At 40.4% G+C, this 25,652-nt stretch overlaps 1 protein-coding gene across 2 annotated transcripts; it reads left to right on the forward strand.

The window, feature by feature from the left end:
- The first annotated feature begins 1,424 nt into the window (after positions 1-1,424).
- On the forward strand, positions 1,425-25,362 carry LOC127434094 (galactosylgalactosylxylosylprotein 3-beta-glucuronosyltransferase 3-like). 2 transcript variants are annotated; one of them, XM_051686599.1, is made up of 5 exons: positions 1,425-1,881; positions 1,973-2,153; positions 11,257-11,611; positions 16,166-16,456; positions 23,831-25,362. In XM_051686599.1, the coding sequence occupies exons 1-5, from the start codon at positions 1,794-1,796 to the stop codon at positions 23,927-23,929; spliced, it is 1,014 nt and encodes a 337-aa protein (XP_051542559.1). In that variant the 5' UTR covers positions 1,425-1,793; the 3' UTR covers positions 23,930-25,362. The 2 variants fall into 2 exon arrangements, with proteins under 2 accessions (XP_051542559.1, XP_051542643.1); XM_051686683.1 differs by having other exon boundaries at positions 1,985-2,153; positions 23,831-25,360.
- The last annotated feature ends 290 nt before the right edge of the window (positions 25,363-25,652 follow it).

Here is a 25,652-nt window from a genome sequence, read left to right on the forward strand (position 1 = left end):
AATTTTCTTGTCACTGGATCTTTTGCGAGTATGTTTGATTTATGGATGTTAAGTGGTTTTTTAAAAATTGTTTCACACAAATTTTGCTTTAACAGTTCTTTAAGTGATACAAAATGTATAGAGCGGAACTATATTATGTTCCTCTGTTTCAGGGGATTATGAGGCGTGTGGCACAGTCGAAGAGGAAGTTGTTTGTTAGTGTGCACCATGAATATCTATAGTGCGCACTGCGTAGTGGATGAATGTGAATGCTGTAATTTAATGCAGTAAGTAACCAGTATAGAAATAATCACTTTAAATGAATACAACTTATAGCAAGCAACAATCAGTTAACTTAGTTGGAGTCTGGCCTTTAAGGACATTATGGTATAATGCAATCGATCAGCAAACTAAAAACAAGATATCTAATTTTCCCCGTCACTGGATCTTTTGTGAATGTTTTTTTTTTTTTTTTTTTTTTTTTTTTTTTTTACATGAGTTTTTCACATGAACTCTCCTTGGGTTTTGGGTTACTTTTGACTGGAATCACTTTTGCTGATTTAATAAAAATGGTTTCCTTTATCTGAGCGGTACACGACTTGGTGACTATTCCTCCACTTGCCATTTGAACATACAAAAAAAAATAAAAAATTGGACATGATTCGATAAGTCTAATTGGTCATAAAAAAGTGACACCTTTGGTCTTTGCGGTCAAAATTGACTGACCATTGAAAATGAATGGGAAAGACCAGAACACGAGCATTTTTTAAAATCTGTCAAATGCAATCAACAAATTAGCCACAATGCAGAAAAAACACACTCACAAATTAAAGGGTGAGACTATAAAACATCCAGAGTGCAAAACATACACACCCATTAACGCACTTAAAAACACACAAAAAAATGAACCGGTGAGACTATAACACAGAGCATTTTTTTATTTGTCAAATAAAAACAATAAATCAGCCACAATGCTAAACACACACACTTAGAAATGAGGGGGTAAAACAATAACTAACCCATGCTACAGAACACGCTCACACACGCACAGAAATAAATGGGTGAGACTTAAACAGACAGGAAGCAGGACACCCAACATAACACACACACGGAAATAAAGGTGTGCTGACTGTCTCCCAAGAGACAAAAACCAGCATGGTGTGCAAAAAAATTAAAAAAATAAAATCCATCTGCAAAGTACATGCCATCATAACTACACACTGCCACAGATGTATGAATGCATAAAGACACTGCATCATTTACTGTTCTTAATAATAGTATAATAGTTTGACAAACAATAGATTGATAATGTCTAAATAAATAATATATATATATATATAGGACGATTAAAATGTTTTGAAAGCCTAAGAATACAAAATTGGCAGAGCGGAACTATAATATTTTGCTCTGTTTCAGGGGATTATTAAGCGTGTGGCGCAGTCAAAGCAGTGCGCAGTGGATGAATGGGAATGCTGTCATTAAATGCAGTAAATAACCTGTAGGGTAAAAATCGGGAAGGATCGCTTTAAATGAAGAACACTCATAGCAAGCAACAATCAAATATCGTATTAGTTGGACTGGTGCCTTGCGTGACATTAGGGAATAATTAAATCGATCAGTTAACTAAAAACAAGATATCTCATTTTCTCGGCACCGGATCTTTTGCGAGTATTTGTGAATCTGATAAAAAAAATCTCGTCTTTTCCCCACTAAGCCGTATGTGTCGTTGTTATAATGCATCCACGTGGGTTGTCTCGGTGATCACCGGTTTCATCGCCCTACATTAGTCTTGAATTCAGCATCAGCAGATCATCATGAGAATGAGACTGCGGCTCAAGACTGTGTTCGTGCTCTACTTCATGGTGTCACTACTCGGACTCATCTATGCGCTAATGCAGTTGGGTAAGACTGTCATCACTATCCTCAGAGTGTTCCCTCTTCTGATGTAAAAGTGCAAAGCTTGATGATTCATTGTTACCCATGGCATTAACAGACTCTTCTGCAGGTCAGCGCTGTGACTGTAGAGATCATGGCATGTCTAAAGATCAAGAAATCTCTCAGCTGAGAGGGGAGCTGCAGAAGCTACAGGACCACATTAAAACATCAGAACTGGTGAAAGACTCTAAGAAGACTGATGTGCCTATTATTTATGTGATAACACCCACATATGCAAGGTATGTTTGCAGCTGTTTCTAAAAGATTGCAATGCAGGAATGACATTCATGCTAAGTATTTAGTAGGTGCTGTAAGTGGTTTTTAATTAAATAACACAGAGAAAATGTTCCTAATACAGTGCTGTGGAAAAGTATTTGCCCCACCCTGATTTCTTTCTTTTTTTGTCTATATCTCATACTAAATTGTTTCAAAAATTCAAACAAAATCTAACATAAAACAAAGGCAATCTTGAGTAAACACAAAATACAGTTTTTAATACATGTTAATGTAATTTATTGAAGCAAAAAAGTTATCCAATACCAACTGGGCCTGTGTGAAAAGTATTTGCCCCCCTTAGTTACTAAATCCTCAAATCTATGAAACTGCATTCATAATGGGGACTAGACACACCCAGGCCTGATTACTGCCAGCCCTGTTCAATCAAATCAGCACATAAATAGAACTAAATAGAAGCAGCATGAAGTTGGCTAAAAGGTCTCACCCAGTAGCACACTATGCCAAGGTCGAAAGAAATTCCAGAAATGATTAGGAAAAAGGTGATTGAATTACATCAGTCTGGGAAGGGTTACAAAGCTATTTCAAAGGCTCTGGGACTCCAAAGAACCCACAGTGAGAGCCATTATCTCCAAATGAAGGACACTTGGTACAGTAGTGAACCTTCCCAGAAGTGGCTGACTTTCCAAAATTCCTCCAAGAGTACAGCGACGACTCATCCAGGAAGTCACCAAAAAGCCAAGAACAACATCAAAGGAACTGCAGGCCTCTCTCGCGTCAATAAAGGTCACTGTTCATGACTCCACTATCAGAAAGACACTGGCCAAAAATGCCATCCATGGAAGAGCGGCGAGGCGGAAACCACAGCTAACCCAGAAGAACATTAAGGCTCTTCTGAATTTTGTCAAAACACACCTTGATGATCCTCAAAGCTTTTGGGACAATGTTCTGTGGACTGATGAGTCGAAAGTGGAACTGTTTGGAAGACAGGTGTCCTGTTACATCGACGTAAATCAAACACAGAATTCCACAAAAAAAACATCATACCAACGGTCAAGCATGGTGGTGGTAGTGTGATGGTGTAGGGATGCTTTGCTGCTTCAGGACCAGGGCGAATAATTAAGGGAAATTACCAGAAAATCCTAAAGGAGAATGTCCGGTCATCAGTCCATGAGTTGAAGCTCAAGCAACTGGATTATGCAGCAAGACAACGATCCAAAGCACAGGAGTAAGTCCACCTCTGAATGGCTCAAAAGAAGCAAAATTAAAGTTTTGGAGTGGCCTAGTCAAAGTCCTGACTTGAACCTGATTGAGATGCTGTGGGAGGACCTTAAACGGGCAGTTCATGCTCAAACCCTCCAATGTGGCTGAACTAAAGCAGTTCTGTGAAGAAGAGTGGGCCAAAATTCCACCACAGCGTTGTAAAAGACTGATCTCCAGTTATCAGAAGCGTTTGGTTGCAGTTTTTGCTGCTAAAGGTGGCACAACCAGCCATTAAGTTTAAGGGGGCAGTTAGGTTTCACATTGGTGATATAGGTGTTGGATAACCTTTTTACTTCAGTAAAAAAATTTTTTTTAGAAAACTGTATTTTGTTTACTCAGGTTGTCTTCGTTTTATTTTATATCTCGTTTGAACATCTAAAACAATTTAGTATGAAAAATACACAAAAACAGAAGAAAGCAGGATGGGGCAAATCATTTTCCACAGCACTGTACCTGCCAGATATCACCGAAATAGGTGCCATGGAATATCACACCTTTGTAACTGCTTAGGCGCTGCAAACAGCAAAAAAAGATTGCGGGCCACTGTCAGATTTTGTTGAGCCAATCAGAAGTCTATGGCCCTGTCCCAAATGGCACCCTGATAAGCTGTTTAATTTGACATGGAGCGGGTCACCCCCTCATGGGCGCAGCCATGTTGACGGCACATGACAACCTGTGTCATGCAACAGACCGAGTTACTACCACTAATAATGACAATAATAATAACATGATTACTTTATATAGTGCTTTTAGTCAATGCTCAAACAAAAGTACATGTAAACAAAACAAGCAAACCAAAAAATAAAACAACAAACACAATACACTTACAACAGAGCCGAACCAACAGTATAGTCCAGAGTGATGGTATGTATTGATAAACAGGAGGGTGATCCACTAGACAGTCAGAGCAGAATGAGTGCAAGTGGAAAGATAAAATGTCCAAACAAGAGGTTCCTGCTGGAGTCATGAAAGAAACCGCTACAACCTGAAGCTCTCACAGATAAGCAGCGCAACATCAAACACCAAGCACAAGCATAAGATGGTGTTCAACCAGGACAGAGAGCTCGCGAGTCACGGCTGCACAGTCACAGTCCAGCACGCAACAACGGGCGAGAATTTGTTTCGATTGAATACAAGACTGTCCATATAGGGATGTGTGTATTATGTGACGGATAAAAACACAGACTAAAAGTAACAAAACAGAAGGTAAACAAACTTAATTGGTGTAAAGCGGCAGCACAATTTCCAGTATCCAGGACAATAGGTGTCAGTATAGAGTCCAAAACCACAAGTACTACTGGGGCTGACGGGATGAGTAAAAGCCAGATAAAATCTTACTAAGTGCACCTTTAACAACAACAAAACACCGTCAAATAAACATGACTCGGACACCTGGATGGTTGCATGCAGGTGCTTAAAACAGTCAAATGTATAGAAAGGAGAACATACTGTACGTTTCACACACCACCACAGATCGCAAGAATCATTATATTTATACACACAGATACACTTCTGCTGGTGTATATATCAGTAGAACGAACATTGCTATATCAATACATATGAGTATTCTTACAAGCTACTGCTATGTGTGTTAAAGTGTTCTCTCCTGTCTTGAGATTTTTGAGAGTTTCATGCCATTTCCACATTTTAAGCTGTCAAAGATGTCTGGCTTGTCTCAGCTTCTCAGAGAAGCAGCCGACCAACTGGAGGGTAGGGATTCTAGGGCCTCCGTCTCCATCAGATCGCACTCGTTGCCTGTCTACTATGTGGCGCATCATGTCGCGGGCCGGGGGAGACATGCAGCAAGTGCGGAGCACGAAAGGGCATGAATTAAGCGTGTTCGGTGCTACGCCCCCGAGCGCTTGCACTGTACAAAGCTTTGTTGTTTTGTCGCGCTGCTTAGTGTAGAGGCGGTCAGATGGGGCAACCGTTCTCATGATGTCTCGCAGTCCGGATAGAACCAATCCGGGCACCGGACCCAGACTGCGGCCCGCTAATTGGTGACTGCTGATACAGGATTTCATATCATGTCTAGAATGCTGACTCTCTAGTTGGTCGGCTGCTTTCTTAGAAGCTGAGACAAGCCAGCCAGACAGCTTCGACGGCTTAATAATGTGGAAATGGCATGACACAGTGCAGTTAACGTGCATTGACCAATGGCAGCTTCTGTAACATCTGGGCAATGAGTGATGACAGCAGATTAGGCACCACCCCCTCCGGTCTCAGCAGGAAATCGATAAAAGGGCAATAGATAATAGAAAAAGCAATAGGCAAATTAAAAATACTATTATCAATCACTCCATAATCACATATTAATAATAATAAAAATCTATTTCATCACAAATTCTATATTATAAATTGTTAAATTGAATATTGAATTTTTTTATTTATGTATCTGTGTTTTTATTTATTGGTTATATTTTGATTATCAAATTGTTGATTATCCACATTTATATAATTGATTGCTCAAATGATTTATTGATTTGTCAATTGACATTGATTTATCAAATGATCTTTATAATTGATTGCTCAATTGATTTATCGATTTCTGAATTGATTCACATATGAGCCCCCATATACATTAGCTCCAGCCTCATTGTAAGCAAAGTCCGCAATGTGCTGTGTGCGTTTGTGTGTGTGTGCACACGTGTGAGTATATGGCTGTAAACTAATGCCTATTGGCTATTTTTTAAAATGGGGCGAGTCGTTCGACATGTCCCACCCCCACTTTCTGTTTCAGTAGGAAAAACGTCAAGACCCCAAATCGAATCACACTTGTCAAATGACTTCACTGGAACTTTAATCCATAATTGGCATCGCATCGTTCGCCGTGAGTTTTCCTCCATCTCTGAAACACCGCTGTGATTGGTCGAGATGATCTGCAGCAGGGACTGTTGCGTAGTAGGTTGCTGTGGATCTCGCACTGGATCTCGCACTGATTCGGGCTGTGGATCTCGCACTGATGCGGGCTCAGCTGAAGGGTGCATTGAGAGTGCAAGTGAGCACCCCTCTGAGCTTTGAAATGTCACATGGGACACCCTACGATCTTGTGGACTTCACGGGAATGCTCAGATAAAGGCCACGAGACCACAAGTCCACATCAAGTGTGCTATTTGGAACAGGGCCTTTTGAGGAGCTTTTTTGTGACAATCGTTCTGCGCATTCACTGGGCAGCCCTTATATTGGCAGTAGGAAGCTGAGTTAAGCTGTGGAAGTTAGGTTTTTTTTTTTTTCATTTTGAGAAAGCTATTTTTCTACCATTGGTTTTCACAACTGACGTCATAGAACTTCTAAAAGGTTTACTTTATTTTCCTTACTTGTGACATTGGCTGCAACTGAATATGCATTCTTCTATACTATAGTGTATGCCAAAAACAGGAAGTGCGTCACAAACTGCAAACTTCTGCACTATCCTACGCCATTTTGTAGTGAGAGTAGTGGTGTACGAGTACCCGGATGATGCAATTCTTCAACCGTCAAAATGGAATGTGGAGTTACGAGGCTGCTTTGCTGGTCTGACAAAACAGTTGTATATAATGGAGAATATAGCAACTAGTGACACTTCAGTGAAGACGGCACCTTACAAATTTAAGCTGAATGCTTTATCACCCCATGCTGTGTCAGTATGCACATTGTTTGAGATATAAGTGTTGAACTGAGGTTGGCTAACGCACTAAAGCTAGCTGCAACACATTTCATGTGTTTGAAACATCACTTTCATCAGCTGTTAAACAATGAATGGTTCTGTGTTGTAAAAAAAAAAACATTAAGTGTTTCATTTGGGATGATGCTACACTTTGAAAATTCATACACTACATTCCTGAGTGCATAGTGTATATTGAAAATGCAAAGGCATAATTTTGGACACAGCTAATATGCCAATGGGGTACGGTGTCTGAATCCTCAGTATTCATAAAGGAGTAGGTGAGAAATACCCGGATGACCTACTGTTTCTAGCGAGGTTCTGAAGCACACATCCACTGGACACTTTGCTGTCCCATTATGCCACAGGAGCTGATAGGACATCACATTCAAAATGCTGAATAAAACAAAATGTTTGAGAACCATGAGTCGGATGGCTCAAAGTGCTATAAATACCAAGAAAGTTGTTCCATGTGCTTAAATAGGGCTTGTTTAACAAAACCAGAGTAAATTATTTTGTGGTTGTTGTTGTTATGCCATATATTCAGGTCACGGGACAATGCCCATGTTGCCGGATGAAGTTTGTCCGGGAATCTAATGATAGTACTCACTTGCATACCTGTAGATCATAACTGGCCGAAAATGTGTTTTTCATCAAATGCAGTACATACTCGGGACAATAATTTGGACACGAGGAATCAAATTTGGTCATGACACGAGGAATCAAATTTTCCTTGATCTTTTGAAATATAAGAGATCATTGTACTATAAAAACATACTGTAAATTTCAGAACTGAAAACTTCCTCCTGAATAGAAAAAGAGCATTTATTTAAACTAGGCTCTAGAAACATCTCGTTTGGAATTTGTGGAACTTGTGATGTCACAAGGACCAAATACATCTGCATACAACTGCCTCTTCAGCAAGATATCAACGTCTATTTTTTGTCATTGCACCCTTGGCCCCACCCACTGTTGATCACAGTCAGTCACAGGTGAAGAGGAGAGAGGGCCTGTCATGGGAGATTCCTCTACAGCAAAGGAGACCGTGACGAGGAGGAGGGTGGGGCCGGGCCGTGAGTCCGCACGGCAGGCCCCCAATCAGGCTAAATGGCCGAGGAGAGGGATAAGGCCGAGCCGGATGCGGCAGTTCGGGAGAGCGAGAGCCCACACACAGCTGCCGTGTGTGTTTATGCTTGTGTCTTTTTAAGTTTTCATTAAACATTATTTTGATGGTTTGTCTGGTTCCCGCCTCCTCTTTGCCCATCCTTTATACTGTTACATTGGTGCCGAAGCCCGGGAAGGAGGAGGGATGCGCTGTCATGGAGTCCTCGCCACTGCTGTCCACAGCGCGGCCGTCCTCCGGGGGACTGAGGAGTCGTTGTCGGCAGCCTGGACGTGGAGGAATGGACGCCATCCATGAGGGCAGGAGGGGCTCTCTGACGACCGCTTGGAGCGATGGAGCCGCTGCCCGGGGAGGAGTGGCTGTCGTCCACCAGAGGGTGGAGGAGTGGTGGAGGAGTGGTGGAGGAGGGCCAGGCGACGGCGTTTCGGGGAACTGGAGAGCAATTTTTTTTTTCTCTCTCTCACTGTCGCTCCGCCTTGCCCTTTCCCTTTCCTCTCCTCGCGGCCGGAAGAGCAACACGCCTTGGAAAGGGGGGAGGGTGGATGTACGTCATGCAGGGGATTCCCCGGCCTGAGGCAAAGGAGGGAGGAGTGTGACAAGGAGGAGGGCGGGGCCGGGCCGGCCCCCAATCGGGCTAATCAGCCACGGAGAGGGATATGGCCGAGCCGGATGTGGCAGTTCGGGGGAGAGAGAGAGCACACACGCAGCTGCCGTGTGTGTTTATGTTTGTGTCTTTTTAAGTTTTCATTAAACATTATTTTGATGGTTCGTCTGGTTTCCGCCTTCTCCTTGCCCATCCTTTATACTGTTACAGAGACTTTCGATGAGTTTCCGGCAATGTGCGGCATGTTTTAAGAGCGGTACAAGCACAACTTTTAAAAACACATCTCATTCTGCTGCTGCCACTGGGAGAACTGACTGGGAGAAACACATGTCATTCTGTGTATAAACAAACACGGAAGATGTGAGATGTTGATCCTGTGAAGATCGCCATCTCTGCTTTGGCCTGTTGAAGCACCCAGCATCACAGTGAATTGTATTACATTTGCGTATTCAGAACATGTCAGCATAGATTGTACAACCCCAATTCCAAGTTGGGACGGTATGAAAAATGCTAATAAAAACAAAAAGTAGAGATTGGTAAATTATATTCACCCTTTGCTATATTAAAAACACTAACTGTAATATGATGTTTTACCTTGTGAATTTCATTTTTTATTTAATTTTTTAATGTACAGTAATTTCAAATCAGATGATTGCAACACTCCAAAAAAGTTGAGACGGGCAATTTAAGACTAATAACAATTTGACTAGTTAAATAACAAGGCAATGTGAAACAGGAGATGTTAAACAAGTAAGGCAATCGTGTCATAGTATATACGGAAAACAGCCTAGTCCTTCAGGAGCAAGGATGATTCGAGACTTGTCAATTTGCCAACAGATTCTTCAGCAAATAATCCAGCACTTTGAGAGCAATGTTCCCCAAAGACAAATTGTAAGGATTTTGGGCATTCTACCATCTACAGTGCACAATATAGTTAAAAGATTCAAGGAATCTGGTCAAATCTCAGTGCGTAAAGGGTAAGATGAAAACCACTTCTTACTGCACGTGATCTCTGATCCCTCAGACATCACTGACTTAAAAAACATCATTCATCTGTAATGGATATCATGAACATGGGCTTGGGATTACTTTAGTAAACACCACTCACCGCTGCATCCACAAATGCAAGTTGAGACTTTACTATGCAAAGCAGAAGTCCTACAGCAACACTGTCCAGAAGCGCTGCTGACTTCTCTGGGCTCGTTCTCATCTTAGATGGAAAGTAGAACATGGAACTCTGTTTTTTGGTCTGAGTCCACATTTCAAATAGTTTTTGAAAAACACAGCCGTCAAGGACCATCCAAGCTGTTATTCAGCGTCAGGTCCGACCAAAGCCAGTGTCTCTATGGGCCATGGGTGTGTCAGTTCCCCTGGCATGGGTAACTCGCACATTTGTGAGTGCACCATTAATGCAGACAGATATGTAAAAATTTTGGAGCAGCATATACTGCCATCCAGCACCATTTTTTCCAGGGATGTCCCAGCATTTTCAGCAGGACAACTTCAAACCACATACTGGCCGAATAAGCAGAGAGTGCGGGTGCTGGATTGGCCTACCTGCAGTCCTGAACATCTCCAATTGAGAATGTGTGGTGCATTATGAAGCACATGATATGGTAATGAAGACCCCGTACAGATGTTCAGTTGAAGACCTGCATAATGGATGAATGGGGGAAAATTCCACTTTTTTTAAACTTAACAAACTTGTGTCTTCAGTGCCGAAATGCTTAATAAGTATTATTAGAAGAAATGGTGATGTTACACAGTGGTAAACACTCGACTGTCCCAAATTGTTTGGAGCGTGTTGCAATCATCTGATTTGAAATGACTACATAAAAAATAAATAAATAAATAAATAATTACATTCACAAGTAAAAACATCATATAATGTTTAGTTGTAGTGCTTTCAATATAGCAAAGGGTGAATATAATTTACAAGTCACTCCTTTTTGTTTTTATTAGTATTTTTCATACTGTCTCAACTTTTTCAGAATTGGGATTGTATGTTTTCGTCTCAGCGTGGATTGCTTGTGAACCATAATATGATTCAAGCATTGCAAAGGAACTGTTATTGAAAGATGAGTTTCAAATATGGCTGTATTTGAGGGACTGCATGATGTTAGCCAATCAGAACAGCGGACGTTTACATTTAAGACTTAAAGGGCCAAAGAGCTGAAAACCGAGCGTTTCAGACAGAGGGCCAGAGACAGGGTGGAAAATATCATATATTATTAAATTTAGACTTTTTTGGTGCAAAAAACTTTACTGACATTATAAGTGGACCTCAGGGAAGATAATAAAATAGTAAAAAAAAAAAAAAAAAAACAGTATGTCATGACCCCTTTAAGATGCTCTCCATCTCCATGCATATCTTTTCAGTGGCTAAGTCTGGTGGAAGTTCCAGGACGACTAACATCGCTTACAGCACCTTTTATGCCTTTTATTCTTCCCTTTGCATCTTGCTTCTCTTTCCAGGCTGGTGCAGAAGGCAGAGCTCACTCGCTTGTCTCACACATTCCTCCATGTTCCTCAGCTCCACTGGATCATGGTGGAGGACGCTCCCCAGCCAACTCCACTCGTCACAGACTTTCTGGCTGCATCTGGCTTGACATACACCCATCTACACAAGCTGACCCCCAAAGACAGGAAGTTGCAGGAGGGTGATCCCAGCTGGCTGAAGCCCCGAGGTGCTGAGCAGAGGAACGAGGGTCTGCGCTGGCTCAGGGAGATGGGTGCCGCCGCCAAGGGAAAGGAGGCGGCCGCCCTTGAGGATGCTGTGGTGTATTTTGCTGATGATGACAACACATACAGCCTGCAGCTTTTTGAAGAGGTGAACTGTTCTGAGTTTGTTGTTTGTATTGTTTATTTTGAAGAAGCCAGTGCCACAGAGATTTAGATGCAAAACTTCTCCAGACTTAAATATACCAGTATTAAATTATGTACAGTAGTGGCCAAAAATATTGGCACCCATGGTAAATATAAACAAAGAAGGCTCTGCATTGTTTATCCTTTTGATCTTTCCAAAAATGTACAAAAATCGAACCTTTAATTGAAGTAGAACAGTTTTTCTCCAAAACACGTTGGTCACAATTATTGGCACCCCTAGAAATTCTTGTGAGTGAAATATATCTGAAGTATATTCCCATTCATATTTTAAATTTTTTAGTACAACTGGGTGACTAGGAACATGAAATTGTTCAGTCATGACTTCCTGTTTCACAGGGGTATAAATATGAGGTAACACACAGGCCAAATTCCCTTAATCATCAATCACAGTGGGTTAGACTAAAGAATATAGCTCTGATGTGCGGCAAAAGGTTGTTGAGCTTCACAAAATGGGAAGTGGCTATAAGAAAATAAGCCAAAGCATTGAAAATGCCCATTTCCACCATCAGGGCAATAATTAAGAAGTTCCAATCAACTGGAGATCTTAAGAATCGGCCTGGAAAAGAATGTGTGTCTATATTGTCTCCATGCACAGTGAGGAGGATGGTTCAAGGGGCCAAAGAATCTCCAAATTAGTTGGATCTTGGAGCAGAAACTCAAAAAAATAAAAAATAAATAAATAAATAAAAAAAAATAATAATATATATATATCAGACATCACCTACGTCACCACAAGTTGTTCGGGAGGGTTTCAAGAAAAAAGCACTACTGTATATAACTGTGGTTATATATTGTTTTGGAGGGCAAAATTCTATGAGGATTGCATAGAATACTGAACATGAGATCATCTTGAGTAATTTCATGGGTCTTTAATGGTTAATCATCCAGGTGGAGCTGTGCCTCAGGTGTAACATGTATCAGAATGAGAAGTTTTGGAAATTTCACCAAAACCCAATCGCAGTGGTCTTTTCCACTTTTAATGGTACATTGCCTAATACGTTTGATTGGAGATCATTGGGGAACAATTACATTTGTTAGACTGCAAATAGTTCAGCCAAAAATTATAAATCTGCAGCCACCCTCATGTCATTCCAAACCTGAAAAGGCCCAAGCACACTTTCAGACAAGTTCTTGTTCATTGTTCGTTCAGAAGTAAAAAGAAGTTTGAAACGGCTGAGTAGCGACATGCTGTTTGCGAAAATTCAGACACCATTAACTCTGCACACTGGTGTGTTCATGTTGACTGATCTTTACTGACTAAACAACGTAAATAGAATTGGTTGTGGGCCTCAAAGTAGGTGGAGCTGTCGGAACACAAAAGGAGATATTTTATAGGATGTTCTATTTGCTGATTGCAGTTGATAGTGACTCACTTAACCTTAAAATCCACCAGAAGTGTCATTAGTAGTCCATTCGAAGATGTGAATAATTGGCAAAATATGTGCATAATATTCTACATCTTCTGTAATTAAACTTTTTGTTGTTCAACAATCTGAACTTGCATCACCGCACTAGAACATGCCTACATTCACATAATCAGCCATTCATCACAATAAAGGAATGCAGCCAAAATAAAAGTGCATGAAAATCGTTCAGTCATTATACAGTCATATTTATTAATAATATTTGAATGTGTTGCCAAAATTTATTTAATGTTTATTTAATTTCACCCTCACTATGCAGTCTCTCCAGCATGCTCTTGTATGATGCAATTTCAAACATCCCATCAATCCAGTCTTTCATATCTGGAGTTGTGTGAAATCATCCTAACAGCTGTAATGCAACCAATCTTAATAAGGATAAATGCATTCTTTGCTACATTGGGTATCACTGTTTTTATCTCCAAGAAAGCATAGTCGTGGGGTAATTTGGACCCCAGCCACTCCAAGTATTCCCAGAGTTTTGCACAAAAATGGGTAAACTACATAAATTGTTTTCAATTAACCCACGAGATCCGACTGTGATTTAAGTCATTATTCACTCTCAAATCATTGATCAACTTCTAACCAAACAACATGACACAAGAACCAATATGGTTTGATGTTATTGATGTGTTGCCATATTGTCAGAGATGGGTAGTAATGCGCTACATTTACTCCGTTACATTTACTTGAGAAACTTTTTGGGGAAAAAAATTGGTTTAAAAGTGGGTACTTTTTACTCAAGTAAGTTTCAAATAAAAAATTTTTACTTTTACTTTGTTACAACGGGTGACATTCCTGTCATTACATTACTGTTTTTAATTTTAATTAATACGTAATTTATTGAGAGATTATTGAATGGGACTTTTACGACAGCAGAAGTTCACACCGCTGTCACAGACTGTCACTCAAGCCGAGCCCATCAGTGCTGCTGCATCATGCTCCTCAAACAAAGTGAAACATTTTCTTTGCTCCACACAGTGAAATAATAATAGTTTCATCATGCAATGCCTTCATTTAACACCATGACAAGTGGATATTTCAAGATAAAATTGCAGCTTCAACTTAAGGCAGCACGTTGTTGAGATAATTTGTGGCTCTAATGATAACATGGGCTTTTCTGTGACACGGTGATGGTCATTTTCAGGGTGATTCTGTAAATATGGGTTCTTATGACATAAGTTTTTTTTAAGTGTAAATTTTTAAATCAGTGCGCTTTGTCCAGCGTCCCACATGTCATGAGCAGTATTTATGCATTTACCCCGCACCCTCGCAGGAGTACTGGAAACTATCGCAGCTGCTTCGGGCTGATTAACTGTATAAATTCATGTAAACATCCAAGTTAAGTGTAAATGCTCTGAGATGTGCGGGCGCAAGGCGATCGTACGGCGAAGAGAGTGTTGCCTGACCGGGGTTTTTGCCCTACATAGGCTGTGTACTCTGCATTTAGGGAGCGGCGGTACTGCTGTACAGAACCAATGATCTAAATTCTTTCGACACTGAAAACTGTAACTACACTGAACTAAGAATCCACGCAGGACTTTAAAAGCTATGAAATAGTGAAAATAGGCATTAATAAAGCATGATCTTGCTTTGGTTTATATTACAGTATTATATATAATGTCCCTGTGGGACATTGTTCATGTTTTCACCATAATAAATACTAGAAAGGTTTCCAAACCTCTCTTCTTTTTGACAAATTCATCAAGATCTGACAAGAGCCCTTAAAGGGATAGTTCATCCAAAAATGAAAATTCTCTTATCATGTACTCACCCTCATGCCATCACAGATGTGTATGACTTTCTTTCATCTGCTGAACACAAATTAAGATTTTTAGGAGAATTTCTCAGCTCTTTTGGTCCATACAATGTGCCAACATTTTAAAGTAAAAAAAAAAAAACAAAAATCACATAAGTCAAAAGTAATCTATAAGACTCTAGTGGTTAAACCAATATCTTAAGAAGCAATGTGATGGGTATGGATGAGAAACAGATCACATTCACATTCTTCTTGAGTTTTTGGTGATTCATATTCTTCTCTGCATATCGCCGGGAGAATAATTTCTTGCAATAAAAAGTACTTAAATATTCATCTGTTTCTCACCCACACCTATCATATTACTTTTGAAGATATGGGTTTAACAACTGGAGTCATATGGATTACTGTTATGTTGCCTTTATGTGCTTTTTGGAGCATCAAAATTTTGTCACCCATTCACTTGCATTGTTCTGACCTACAGAGCAAAAATATTCTTCTAAAAATCTTCATTTGTGTTCTGCTGAAGAAAGGAAGTTATACACATCTGGGATGGCATGAGGGTGAGTAAATGATGAGAGAATTTTCATTTTTGGGTGCACTATACATTTGAAGTGATAGCTCAGCCATAATTTAATGTTCTGTCATCATTTCCCTACCCTCATGTTGTTCCAAACCCATACTACCTTCTGAATTCTGTGGAACACAAAAGATGTTAGACAGAATGTTAGGGACTGAGAGTCTCAGTCACAATTCCCTTTCAAAATATGGAGGGAAACAAAACATTCACTGAAAGTAAATGGTGACTCAGGCTAACATTCTGTCTAATATCTACTTATTGTGTTGCATGAAAGAAAGAAAGTCATACGGGTTTAGAACAACATCATAATGAATGATTGCAGAATTTCCATTAATAATAATAACTCTGTAATACATGTTAAATGTGTATTATGTAATGGAATATAGGGGAGTTAACGTCCATTATGTAATTTGTGAAAGTAACAAGTTACTCACTACTTGAGTACTCTTTTAATTGGATACTTTCTTACTCTTACTCATGTAATTATGTATGTTAGTACTTTTACTTGAGTACAGTTTTTGGCTACTCTACCCACCTCTGCATATTGGATTTGTGCCCAACGATCTCATTTTCTTGGTACAACAGAAGTACTTTTTCAGCAGTTTTCGTTTCATTATTTTATACGGGGACTTTATCTCTGTTTATGGTTTTTACCAGAAGGCTCTATTGATTTACTGTACATCCATCTTTCCCTTTCTCTAATGCTTTTTCCATCCTCGCACTCCTCTCCCACACCTTCAGATGCGATACACGCACCGTGTCTCTGTATGGCCCGTGGGACTGGTAGGCGGGATGAAGTTTGAGCGTCCTGTGGTGGAGGACGGGAAAGTTGTGCGCTTCCACACTGGCTGGCTCCCCATTCGCCCTTTCCCCATGGACATGGCTGGTTTTGCAGTGTCCCTGAGACAGGTACTGGCCAATCCCAAAGCATGCTTTGACGGTGATGCTCAGATGGGCTTCCTGGAAAGCAGCTTCCTTCAGCACCTGATTACTGTGGAGGAGCTGGAACCCAAAGCAGATTTGTGCACCAAGGTAGCTCCAGTTTTCTTCTTCCTGTAGCAAATATGCAGCATGGATGTACACTGTAATCTTATTTTCTCTTAGGTCTCAATGAAATAAGCACTGCACATTTTGCAGTACATTTTTGTCTGATGGACTAGGCCATTCATCTGCTTTTGAGTAATGTCACTTGGTATGCACTGTGAGGAGGAGACTGAGCTATAAAGCATTTATACTGATCAGCCACAACATTTATTTTTTATTTTTTTATTATGATTAACATTTTTATTTATTAAAACACAGGAAAACAAAACATAATTATAAATACACAAAATCAATTTTTAACACCCACTACCACCCCTCATCCTCCCCAACCCCACCCCAAACCTCAACAAACATCCCTGTGGTCTTAGATGAACACATATAAAAGAATACAAAAACAAAAACCAAACAACTAAAAGAGGAAAAAATAGAAAAATAATCATAATAAAAAATACATATATATATATACAAATATAAAAATCACACACACTGACAATTACCCCTCTCTCTCCACTATTCCACCCGAGAACCCTCCAAGAATGCTAAATATCCACCCCATTTTCCCACAAACAGATCCGGATTCCCCAGTCTTCTATAAGACCCCTCCTTTAAGGCCACCACTCTCCCCATCTCCGAGCACCACTCCTGAAACGGGGGTGCTCCAACGACTTCCAACCCCTCAAAATCACCTGCCTGGTGACCATAACACAGGTTAGGACCCAATCCTCCACATGTTGTTTTCCACATTAATTTCTGTCCCATCTTCCAAAATACAGAGTCTGGGGCAAAATGAAACCTGAGTGCCCAAGACATCACATACAAAATTCTGAATTCTCAACCAAAACCCTTGGATCTTAACGCACCCCCAAAAAACATGGGTTATATCTCCATCCTCCAATTGGCATCGCCAGCAGGTAGGTGTGTCTTTAAGACCAAGCCTATGCAGTCTAGAGGGGGTCCAATAGAATCTATGTAAAATCTTGAACTGAATAAGGTGAACCCTTGCATCTCTAGATACAGACTTGACATTTTTCAGAATCTTAGTCCACACTCCATCCTCCAATACCAAATTCAAATCTTTCTCCCATAATCGTTAGAGCTCCATCCCCCATACTCTGAATTAACAGGGAGTAGTACACTGATACCTCATGACCTTTTCCAAAAGCCACAATCACCTCACCCAAAGCATCTGCCTCCTTAGGGGGGTCTGCGCTACTCCCAAAAATAGTACAAAGCAGGTGGCGCAATTGTAAATATCTATAAAACTGAGGTCTGGGGATCCCAAAATGTTGGACCAAGTTTTCAAACGATCTCAACACTCCACTTTCATATAGGTCACCGAGTGTAGCATCCCCCCTCACAATCCACTCTGGCCAGCAGAAAGGGGACTTGCCAATACGTAATCTTGGGTTCTGCCATATACTCGAGGCAACATTTAAACAGTCTGGACAATTTAGTCCATACCGAGTGTAAATGCGAAATAACGGGGTGTAACTTAACTTTTCTGATTAGTTTGATAGAGATGCTTTGTAATGGTGAAATAATGGCAAGAACTGCCTGTTCAATAACAAACCAGGGAGGGGCTCTTTCAGGTGCAAGTGACCAATGAACCAAATGTCTGAGACTGAACGCATAGTAATAAAACAAAATCTTGGGTAGGCTTAGCCCACCTTTGTCAATCGGCCTATGTAACTTATTAAAATGCAATCTGGGATGTTTACTATTAAATTACTTGAAATAAGAGAGGGGGACATCTACAGGGAGAGATTGTAGCAGATAGTTACATTTTGGAATACAATTCATTTTAATAACATTAACCTTCACAATCATAGATAAATGTAATGAAGCCCACCTGACCACATCGCTTGAAAACCTTTTTATTAAAGGGTAAAAATTAACACTAAGTCAGAAAAATTAGCTGGGAATAAAATCCCCAAATACTTAATGCCCTGTTTGGGCCATTGGAAGGCGCCTGGCTGAAAAGCTGTTACTGGACAGTACGCTGTCAGAGCCAAAGCTTCGGATTTAGACCAACTGACTTTGTATTCTGAGAACTTGGAAAAGGAATTAATAATTCTGTGGAGGCAAGGCATAGATCTAGTCGGTTCAGAGACAAATAATAAAATATCATCTGCGTAAAGCAGAAGCTTATGCGCCACACCTCCCGCCACCACCCCTGGAAAATCATCCTCCTTTCTTATCGCAGTTGCTAATGGTTCCAGGGCAAGACAGAACAATAAAGGGGAAAGAGGGCAGCCCTGCCGAGTGCCCCTATCCAGAGTAAAATAATCTGAAATTAATCCATTTGTTTGTACCGCTACTACAGGGTGTTTATAAAGTAACTTAATCCAAACAATAAATGTACTCCCGAACCCATACATTTCCAAAATATTAAAAAGATCATCCCATTCTACCATATCAAGCGCCTTTTCGGCGTCAAGTGAGATGGCAGCGACTGGAGATTGATCATTCGCTACTGACCACATGATATTGATGAAACGCCTAATCAGAAGAGCTACGGCCCCAAATAAATCCCACCTGCTCTATTTGTATGAGAGATGTCATAACCTTACTTAATCGATTAGCCAAAATTTTTGACAATATTTTTACATCTAGTTGGATCAGGGAGATTGGATGGTAACTTTTGCACTTGCTTGGATCTTTGTCCTTTTTAAGAATCAGACTGATCCAGGCTTGTGTCATGGTTGGAGGAAGCTTTCCCTTCTTTAATGATTCAGTATAAACTTCTAACAAAAGTGTAGCCAGTTCTGTAGCATAGGATCTAAAAAATTCTGCGGCAAAACCATCTGGCCCTGGAGCCTTGCCAGTAGGTAGGGACTCAATTATCTCGTCAAGCTCCTCCAAGGTTATCTCAGAGTTTTTTGCTCAATCGTCAGTTTAGGAAGATCTAATGTTCCACAAAGTTTCTAATATCCTCATCAGTAGACGAAGACGTGAAACTATAAAGATCAAGATAGAATTCTTTAAAGGCATTATTAATATCAATGGCTGAGGTAAAAATTTCACCACCAACAGATTTCACTGAGGGAGTGATAGAAAGAAACTCTCTCTGCTTTAAATATCTAGCCAAAAGCTTCGTCACCCGACTCAAAGTATGACTGTCTTGCCCTGAATAACCAAAACTCCACTTTCCGTGACAAAATAGTATTATATCTATATTTCAATTGGGTCAATTCTCTGAGGCCATCAGATGACATACGGCGCTTCAGCTCTGCCTCGGCACTTTTAATATTTCCTTCCAACTCCACAAGTTCTTGTGCTTTGGATTTTTTGGTGAATGAGGCATACTGTACGATCCGACCCCTAAGAACCGCCTTAAGTGCCTCCCAAGCCACGCCCACAGAAGATACTGAGGACCAGTTGGTCTCCATATAAACACTGATTTCAGTCTTTAACATTTGTTGGAAATCAGGATTTTGCAAAAGGGACACATTAAGGCACCAACTATATGATTTCGTTTTCTCTGTATATGGCAACACCTCTAAACTCACCAGGGCGTGATCTGAGACTAAGATATTTCCAATTGAGCAATCAACAACAGATGAAATGAGGGATTTGGATATAAAAAAAAAAAAATCTATTCTAGAATAAATCTTGTGGACTAATGAAAAAAATGTATAGTCCCTACCAGATGGGTTCAAAAGTCTCCAAATATCCGTAATACCAAGATTTTACACATCTTGTGAAGCGTCAGTGTTGCTCTAGGGGGCTTACACACTTTTGCTTCACTGTGATCAAGGACTGAGTCCATCAAAAGATTAAAGTCTCCTCCCAATATTAGATCATGAGGGGTGCCAGCGGCTTGCAGCATCCCTTCAAGATCTATAAAAAAGCCCTGATCATCAACCTTAGGTGAATAAATATTAGCCTAAATCAACCTTTGCCCTTGAATTTCAGCTAAAACAATAATGACTCTCCCTAATTTATCTTTAGTCTGTTTGAGACATTTGAATTATAGATGTTTATTAATCAATATAATGACTCCCTTGCTCTTACTTGAGCCAGCACTAAAAAAAACATGTCCACCCCATATCTTCCCAAATTTTTCAGCTTCCTGCGGGGAGAGATGTGTTTCTTGAAGAAACAGTATATCATATTTCTTACGTTTAATAAAAGTAATAACCTTCCTTCTTTTTATGGGGTGCCCCAACCCATTTACATTCCATGTGGAGAGAGAAAATCCACTCATATTAACATTTGACATTTTGATACAGTAGAAAAAATAAATTGTGTGTCAAAAACAATATTATACAGACCACATTCCCCAATAGTGAAACAATCAAACCCCTAACTTCCCCCTGAACAAAACAAACAGAAAAAAGAAAAACGTGCACATTAACCCCATGCACGAAAGCGCCAACCAGCAACAATCCCTCTAAACTCAAAAGGTCCATGAACGCCCACGAGCCCCCACGACAACTTTGCCATCGGATTGCTCAATTTTGCCTCACAAATTTGTGAGGCAAAATTACATAACAGAAAATACTTTGTAAAATAAACCCCAGCAAATAGGAAGAATGAACACAAAGGATGTGTAGATTCATTCACAGAACTGTTTCAAAGGTGTGATCTTCCACAAAACAAATTCCAGCTGATATAAAACTGTTCAGATTCCTCGGACAGACAAACGAATGTTCTGTGAGCCAGCTGTTATGAGTTCAGCGGATGACGTAATCATTCCAATGTCCCGTAAAAATACTCAACAAAACAAACTACAGCCAGCAGGAGGAATAAGCACGAAGAATGAACAGATTAATCCACAGTTGTTCCAAAGGAGTGTTATTCAATAGAACAAGCTCCAGCCACTAGGCGGAACCAATACAAAAAGAAACAAAACCGGCATCCCGGTTCCCCGGATGGTCGAGTCAATTCACTCAGAGGCCGCATAAACATATATACCATGACTTACACAATCCGTCAACTTTATAAAAGACATCCTTTGTGTGAGCATGTAGATATTTTGTGGTCATCCGTAGTGTCCACTCTCATACTGGCCGGGAACTTCAATGCAAAAGTAATCTTCCATCAATGCAAAAGTTTCTTTAAGGAAAAGTGTTATTCACAAAACAGGCTCCAGCCGCTCGGCGGAGCCAACGCAGTTTACTCACCCATTGATTCAATAAAAGACATTGCCTGATTGGGACATGTAAATACTTTGCGACTGTCCTTTGTTTGGCCGGAAACATCAGAGCAAAAGTGATCTTTCCCTTGTGTAAGAATTTCTTACATTCCTTGAACCGATCGCGTTTCTCTCTTGTCGAACTCGCAAAGTCCGGGACCAAGAAAATATTATGGTTCTTCCAAGAAAGCTTCCCTTTGCTCTTCGCCTGGCGCAATACAAGATCTTTATCGGATGATCTCAGAAATCTGTCCAGAATCGATCGGGGCCTATCTCACACAGCAAATCTGTGAGCCGGGACTCTGTGAGCTCGCTCGATTTCCAGCTTGTGGCCTGTTATGTTGAGCAGACTCGGGAAAAGCTCGTCTAGGAATTTCACCATATCTCTGCCCAGGAACATTATTCCTGCGGCTTCTATTCTCAAGATCTTAAAGCTTTTCAAGGAGATGTTCCAAATCAACTTTGGTCATGGGTGGATTAGCGGTTAATTCCCTCTCCGAAGATTCCAGAAAATCGACATCAGTCACTCTTGTAACTATCTCAGAGAATTTTATTTCCATCGCCATAATCGATCGACGTATTACAGCAAGATCCTCCAAGTCAGCAAGAACCTTCGTCAACATCACCGACATGTTGGACAACTGACGCTGGATCTCCTCTCCCGCCGCGCCATCCAAATCGAGTCCCCGGTCTGTAGGCCTGTCAGGGCTTTCATCCTGAACACGTAGATGTTTTTAATGTCTCCAGAGCCCGAGGATTTTGACTTCTTTGCCATGTTTTGCATCAAAGAGCAAATGTGTAACTGGGTGTATCAAATTTCACCAGATTATAACATGAAAATAATTAAAAATGTAGCAAAGTGCGCAGAGCTCGTCGCTCACACGTCTGCTTCTTGCATGGTGTCACGTGACCCCCGATCAGCCACAACATTAAAACCACTGACAGGTGAAGTGAATAACATTTATTATCTTGTTACAATGGCACCTGTCAAGGGGTGTGATATATTAGGCAGCAAGTGAACAGTCAGTTCTTGAATTTCATGTGTTGGAAGCAGGAAAAATGGGCAAGCATAAGGATCTGAGCGACTTTGTGATGGCTAGATGACTGGGTCAGAGCATCTCCAAAACGGCAGGTCTTGTGGGGTGTTCCCGGTATGCAGTGGTTAGTACCTACCAAAAGTGGTCCAAGGAAGGACAACCGGCGACAGGGTCATGGGCGCCCAAGGCTCATTGATGCGCATGGGGAGCGAAGGCTAGCCCGTTTGGTCCGATCCCACAAAAGAGCTACTGTAGCACAAATTGCTGAAAAACGTAATGCTGGCCATGACAGAAAGGTGTCAGAAAACAGTGTATCGCAGCTTGCTGCGTATGGGGCTGCGTAGCCACAGACCAGTCAGAGTGCCCATGCTGACCCCTGTCCACCGCCAAAAGCACTTACAATACGTGAGTGTCAGAACTGGACCATGGAGCAATGAAAGAAGGTGGCCTGGTCTGATGAATCACATTTTCTTTTAGATCATGTGGACGGCCGGGTGCATGTGCATTGTTTACCTGGGGAAGAGATGGCAGCAGGATGTACCATGGGAAGAAGGCAGGCTGGCAGAGGCATTGTGATGCTCTGGGCAATGTTCTGCTGAGATAAATTGGGTCCTGGCATTCATGTGGATGTTACTTTGACACATACCACCTACCTAAAGATTGTTGCAGACCACGTACACCCCTTCATGGCAATGGTATTCCTTGATGGCAGTGGCCTTTTTCTGCAGGATAATGCGCTCTGCCACACTGCAAAAATTGTTCAGGAATGGTTTGAGGAACATGACAAAGAGTTCAAGGTGTTGACTTGGCCTCCAAATTCCCCAGATCTCAATCCAATTGAGCATCTATGGGATGTGCTGGACCAACAAGTCCGATCCATGGAGGCCTCACCTCGCAACTTACAGGACTTAAAGGATCTGCTGCCAACGTCTTGGTGCCAGATACCACAGGAAACCTTCAGAGGTCTTGTGGAGGCCATGCCTCAACGGGTCAGAACTGGTTTGGCAGCATGAGGGGGACTTACACAATATTAGGCAGGTGGTTTTAATGTTGTGGCTGATCGGTGTAAGTAATAGTTCACCTAATAAGTCAAGTTTTGTCATCATTTACACATGAAATTAATTTTGGTTAAAAGACTTCTTTAAATATTTCTTTAATTACCATTGGAATTGTTTTTCTCTTGCTCAGGTGCTGGTGTGGCACACCCGAACTGAGAAGCCAAAGATGAAGAGGGAAGACGCACTACAGAAGCAAGGGTTGGGTTCAGATCCCGATGTGGAGGTGTGAGCCTTACCTCACAACATGCCAGGACTTCTCAAAACATACATGTTGACAACATCTGGTGTGCCAAACAGATTTACAGTCTTATTTATATGGCAAGAGGAAAAAAAATTCTGAGACACTCTGACAATGAACTTATACCTGGGCAGCTCTTTTTAACATGAACAAAAACACTACAGACTTTGGCCTAGAAGAATTAGCAAAGGTAGTGATGAGTCAGTTGAATGTAGGGTGGGAGAGAGAAACCACAACTAACCAAGAAAAAATGGATTTCCATAAATGGTGTTTTTCTTGCCATATACAATATATATCCTCTGTACACTTGAACTGTATCAAATAGTATTGAAATCAATAAGCTGAGGTTGTATTTATATCTTAATGTATAATGTATCTGTGTCGTTTACTTGAAATATATGTATTATTATTATGATGTACTATGTCAATACTGGCCATGTCTCTGTTAAAGAATGCTGAGTAACAGAATGCTGTACTTGTCTTTTGCATCTGTCCTGATGTCTTGTAGTGTTTGTCTACTGTTATAATGTCAAGCTGTAGTCTTTTGTCTTAGGATTTATGTTTTTTTTCCTTTATTGTTAAATGACATGGAGGACAGTGATAGTTCAGAGGTGATGTCTATTTATGTGATTAAGCATTTCTTTTGAATCCCAATGATGTGATTGGTATCATTGATCCGTTGCGTATGTACATGGTGCTGATAAGGCTTCGAGTGATGGAGTGTGAATTACAGCAATTCTGTGATATCACTTGTAAAACAGCAAATAGAGAAAACATTCTCATACTACGAAAGCGTTTTCAGTTCTTTTGTAGATTACTCTCTGTACTGACGACAATGTAGCAGGTGAGGTTTCAACAGTTTTTCAGTTTACACAAGCTCAAATTTTTCTATTGTTTTGCTTGAGAGCTCTACATGTTTTACTGAATCTCAACTTAAAAAAGGTAAGAATATTAAAGCTGAGGTGCCAAGTCCCCTTGTAGAATCACAGAATGTTAGCTTGATCATGTTCAAACACTTCCGCTCTTGTTGTGAATAAAAACGGTTGCCACTGCTGATTTTGTGCTTAAGGAATTAGAGCGATTTTCAGGTCAACTGATGTCTCGCCCCTCTGAACATTTTGACTCATCTTGACCTTTTTATGAGGTTGTCGTGATCTTTCACCAGCTACTGATTGCCATGTGAGTTCCAGCACCAGAAACCACAAGGAAATGAATAACCTAGACTGTACACACCCTCTGTATTATGATTCAATACTACATCTCTGCTGGGACCTGTAATACACTCCCTCCACCACTCACAAGAGTGATTGCAGTTGTTAAACAGCTGTTTCTGTTTTAGATGATATCACCTTGAGGCTATTGCGACTTCTTCAGATGGTTTTCTACTCAAAGCACTGAGCAAGAAATGAACCTACTGCTGTGCACTGTAAAAATAATAATAATAATAATAATCATATAGTTTTGGGAAAAGAATGTAATAATGCTACAGTAAAAAATGTAACTGGTGAAATTCTTTATTTAGCAAGACCATACATGTAATTTTAAAGTATATATATATATATATATATATATATATATATATATATATATATATATATATATATATATATATTTTTTTTTTTTTTTTTTTTTTTTTACACACACATACATACAGCACTTGTGAAAAATGTTGCATAATGAGGATGTCTTCAAAAATAATGACATAAATAGTTTT

The sequence above is a fragment of the Myxocyprinus asiaticus genome, chromosome 1 (assembly GCF_019703515.2).
Source record: "Myxocyprinus asiaticus isolate MX2 ecotype Aquarium Trade chromosome 1, UBuf_Myxa_2, whole genome shotgun sequence".
In the NCBI taxonomy this organism is placed as follows: Eukaryota; Metazoa; Chordata; class Actinopteri; order Cypriniformes; family Catostomidae; genus Myxocyprinus; species Myxocyprinus asiaticus.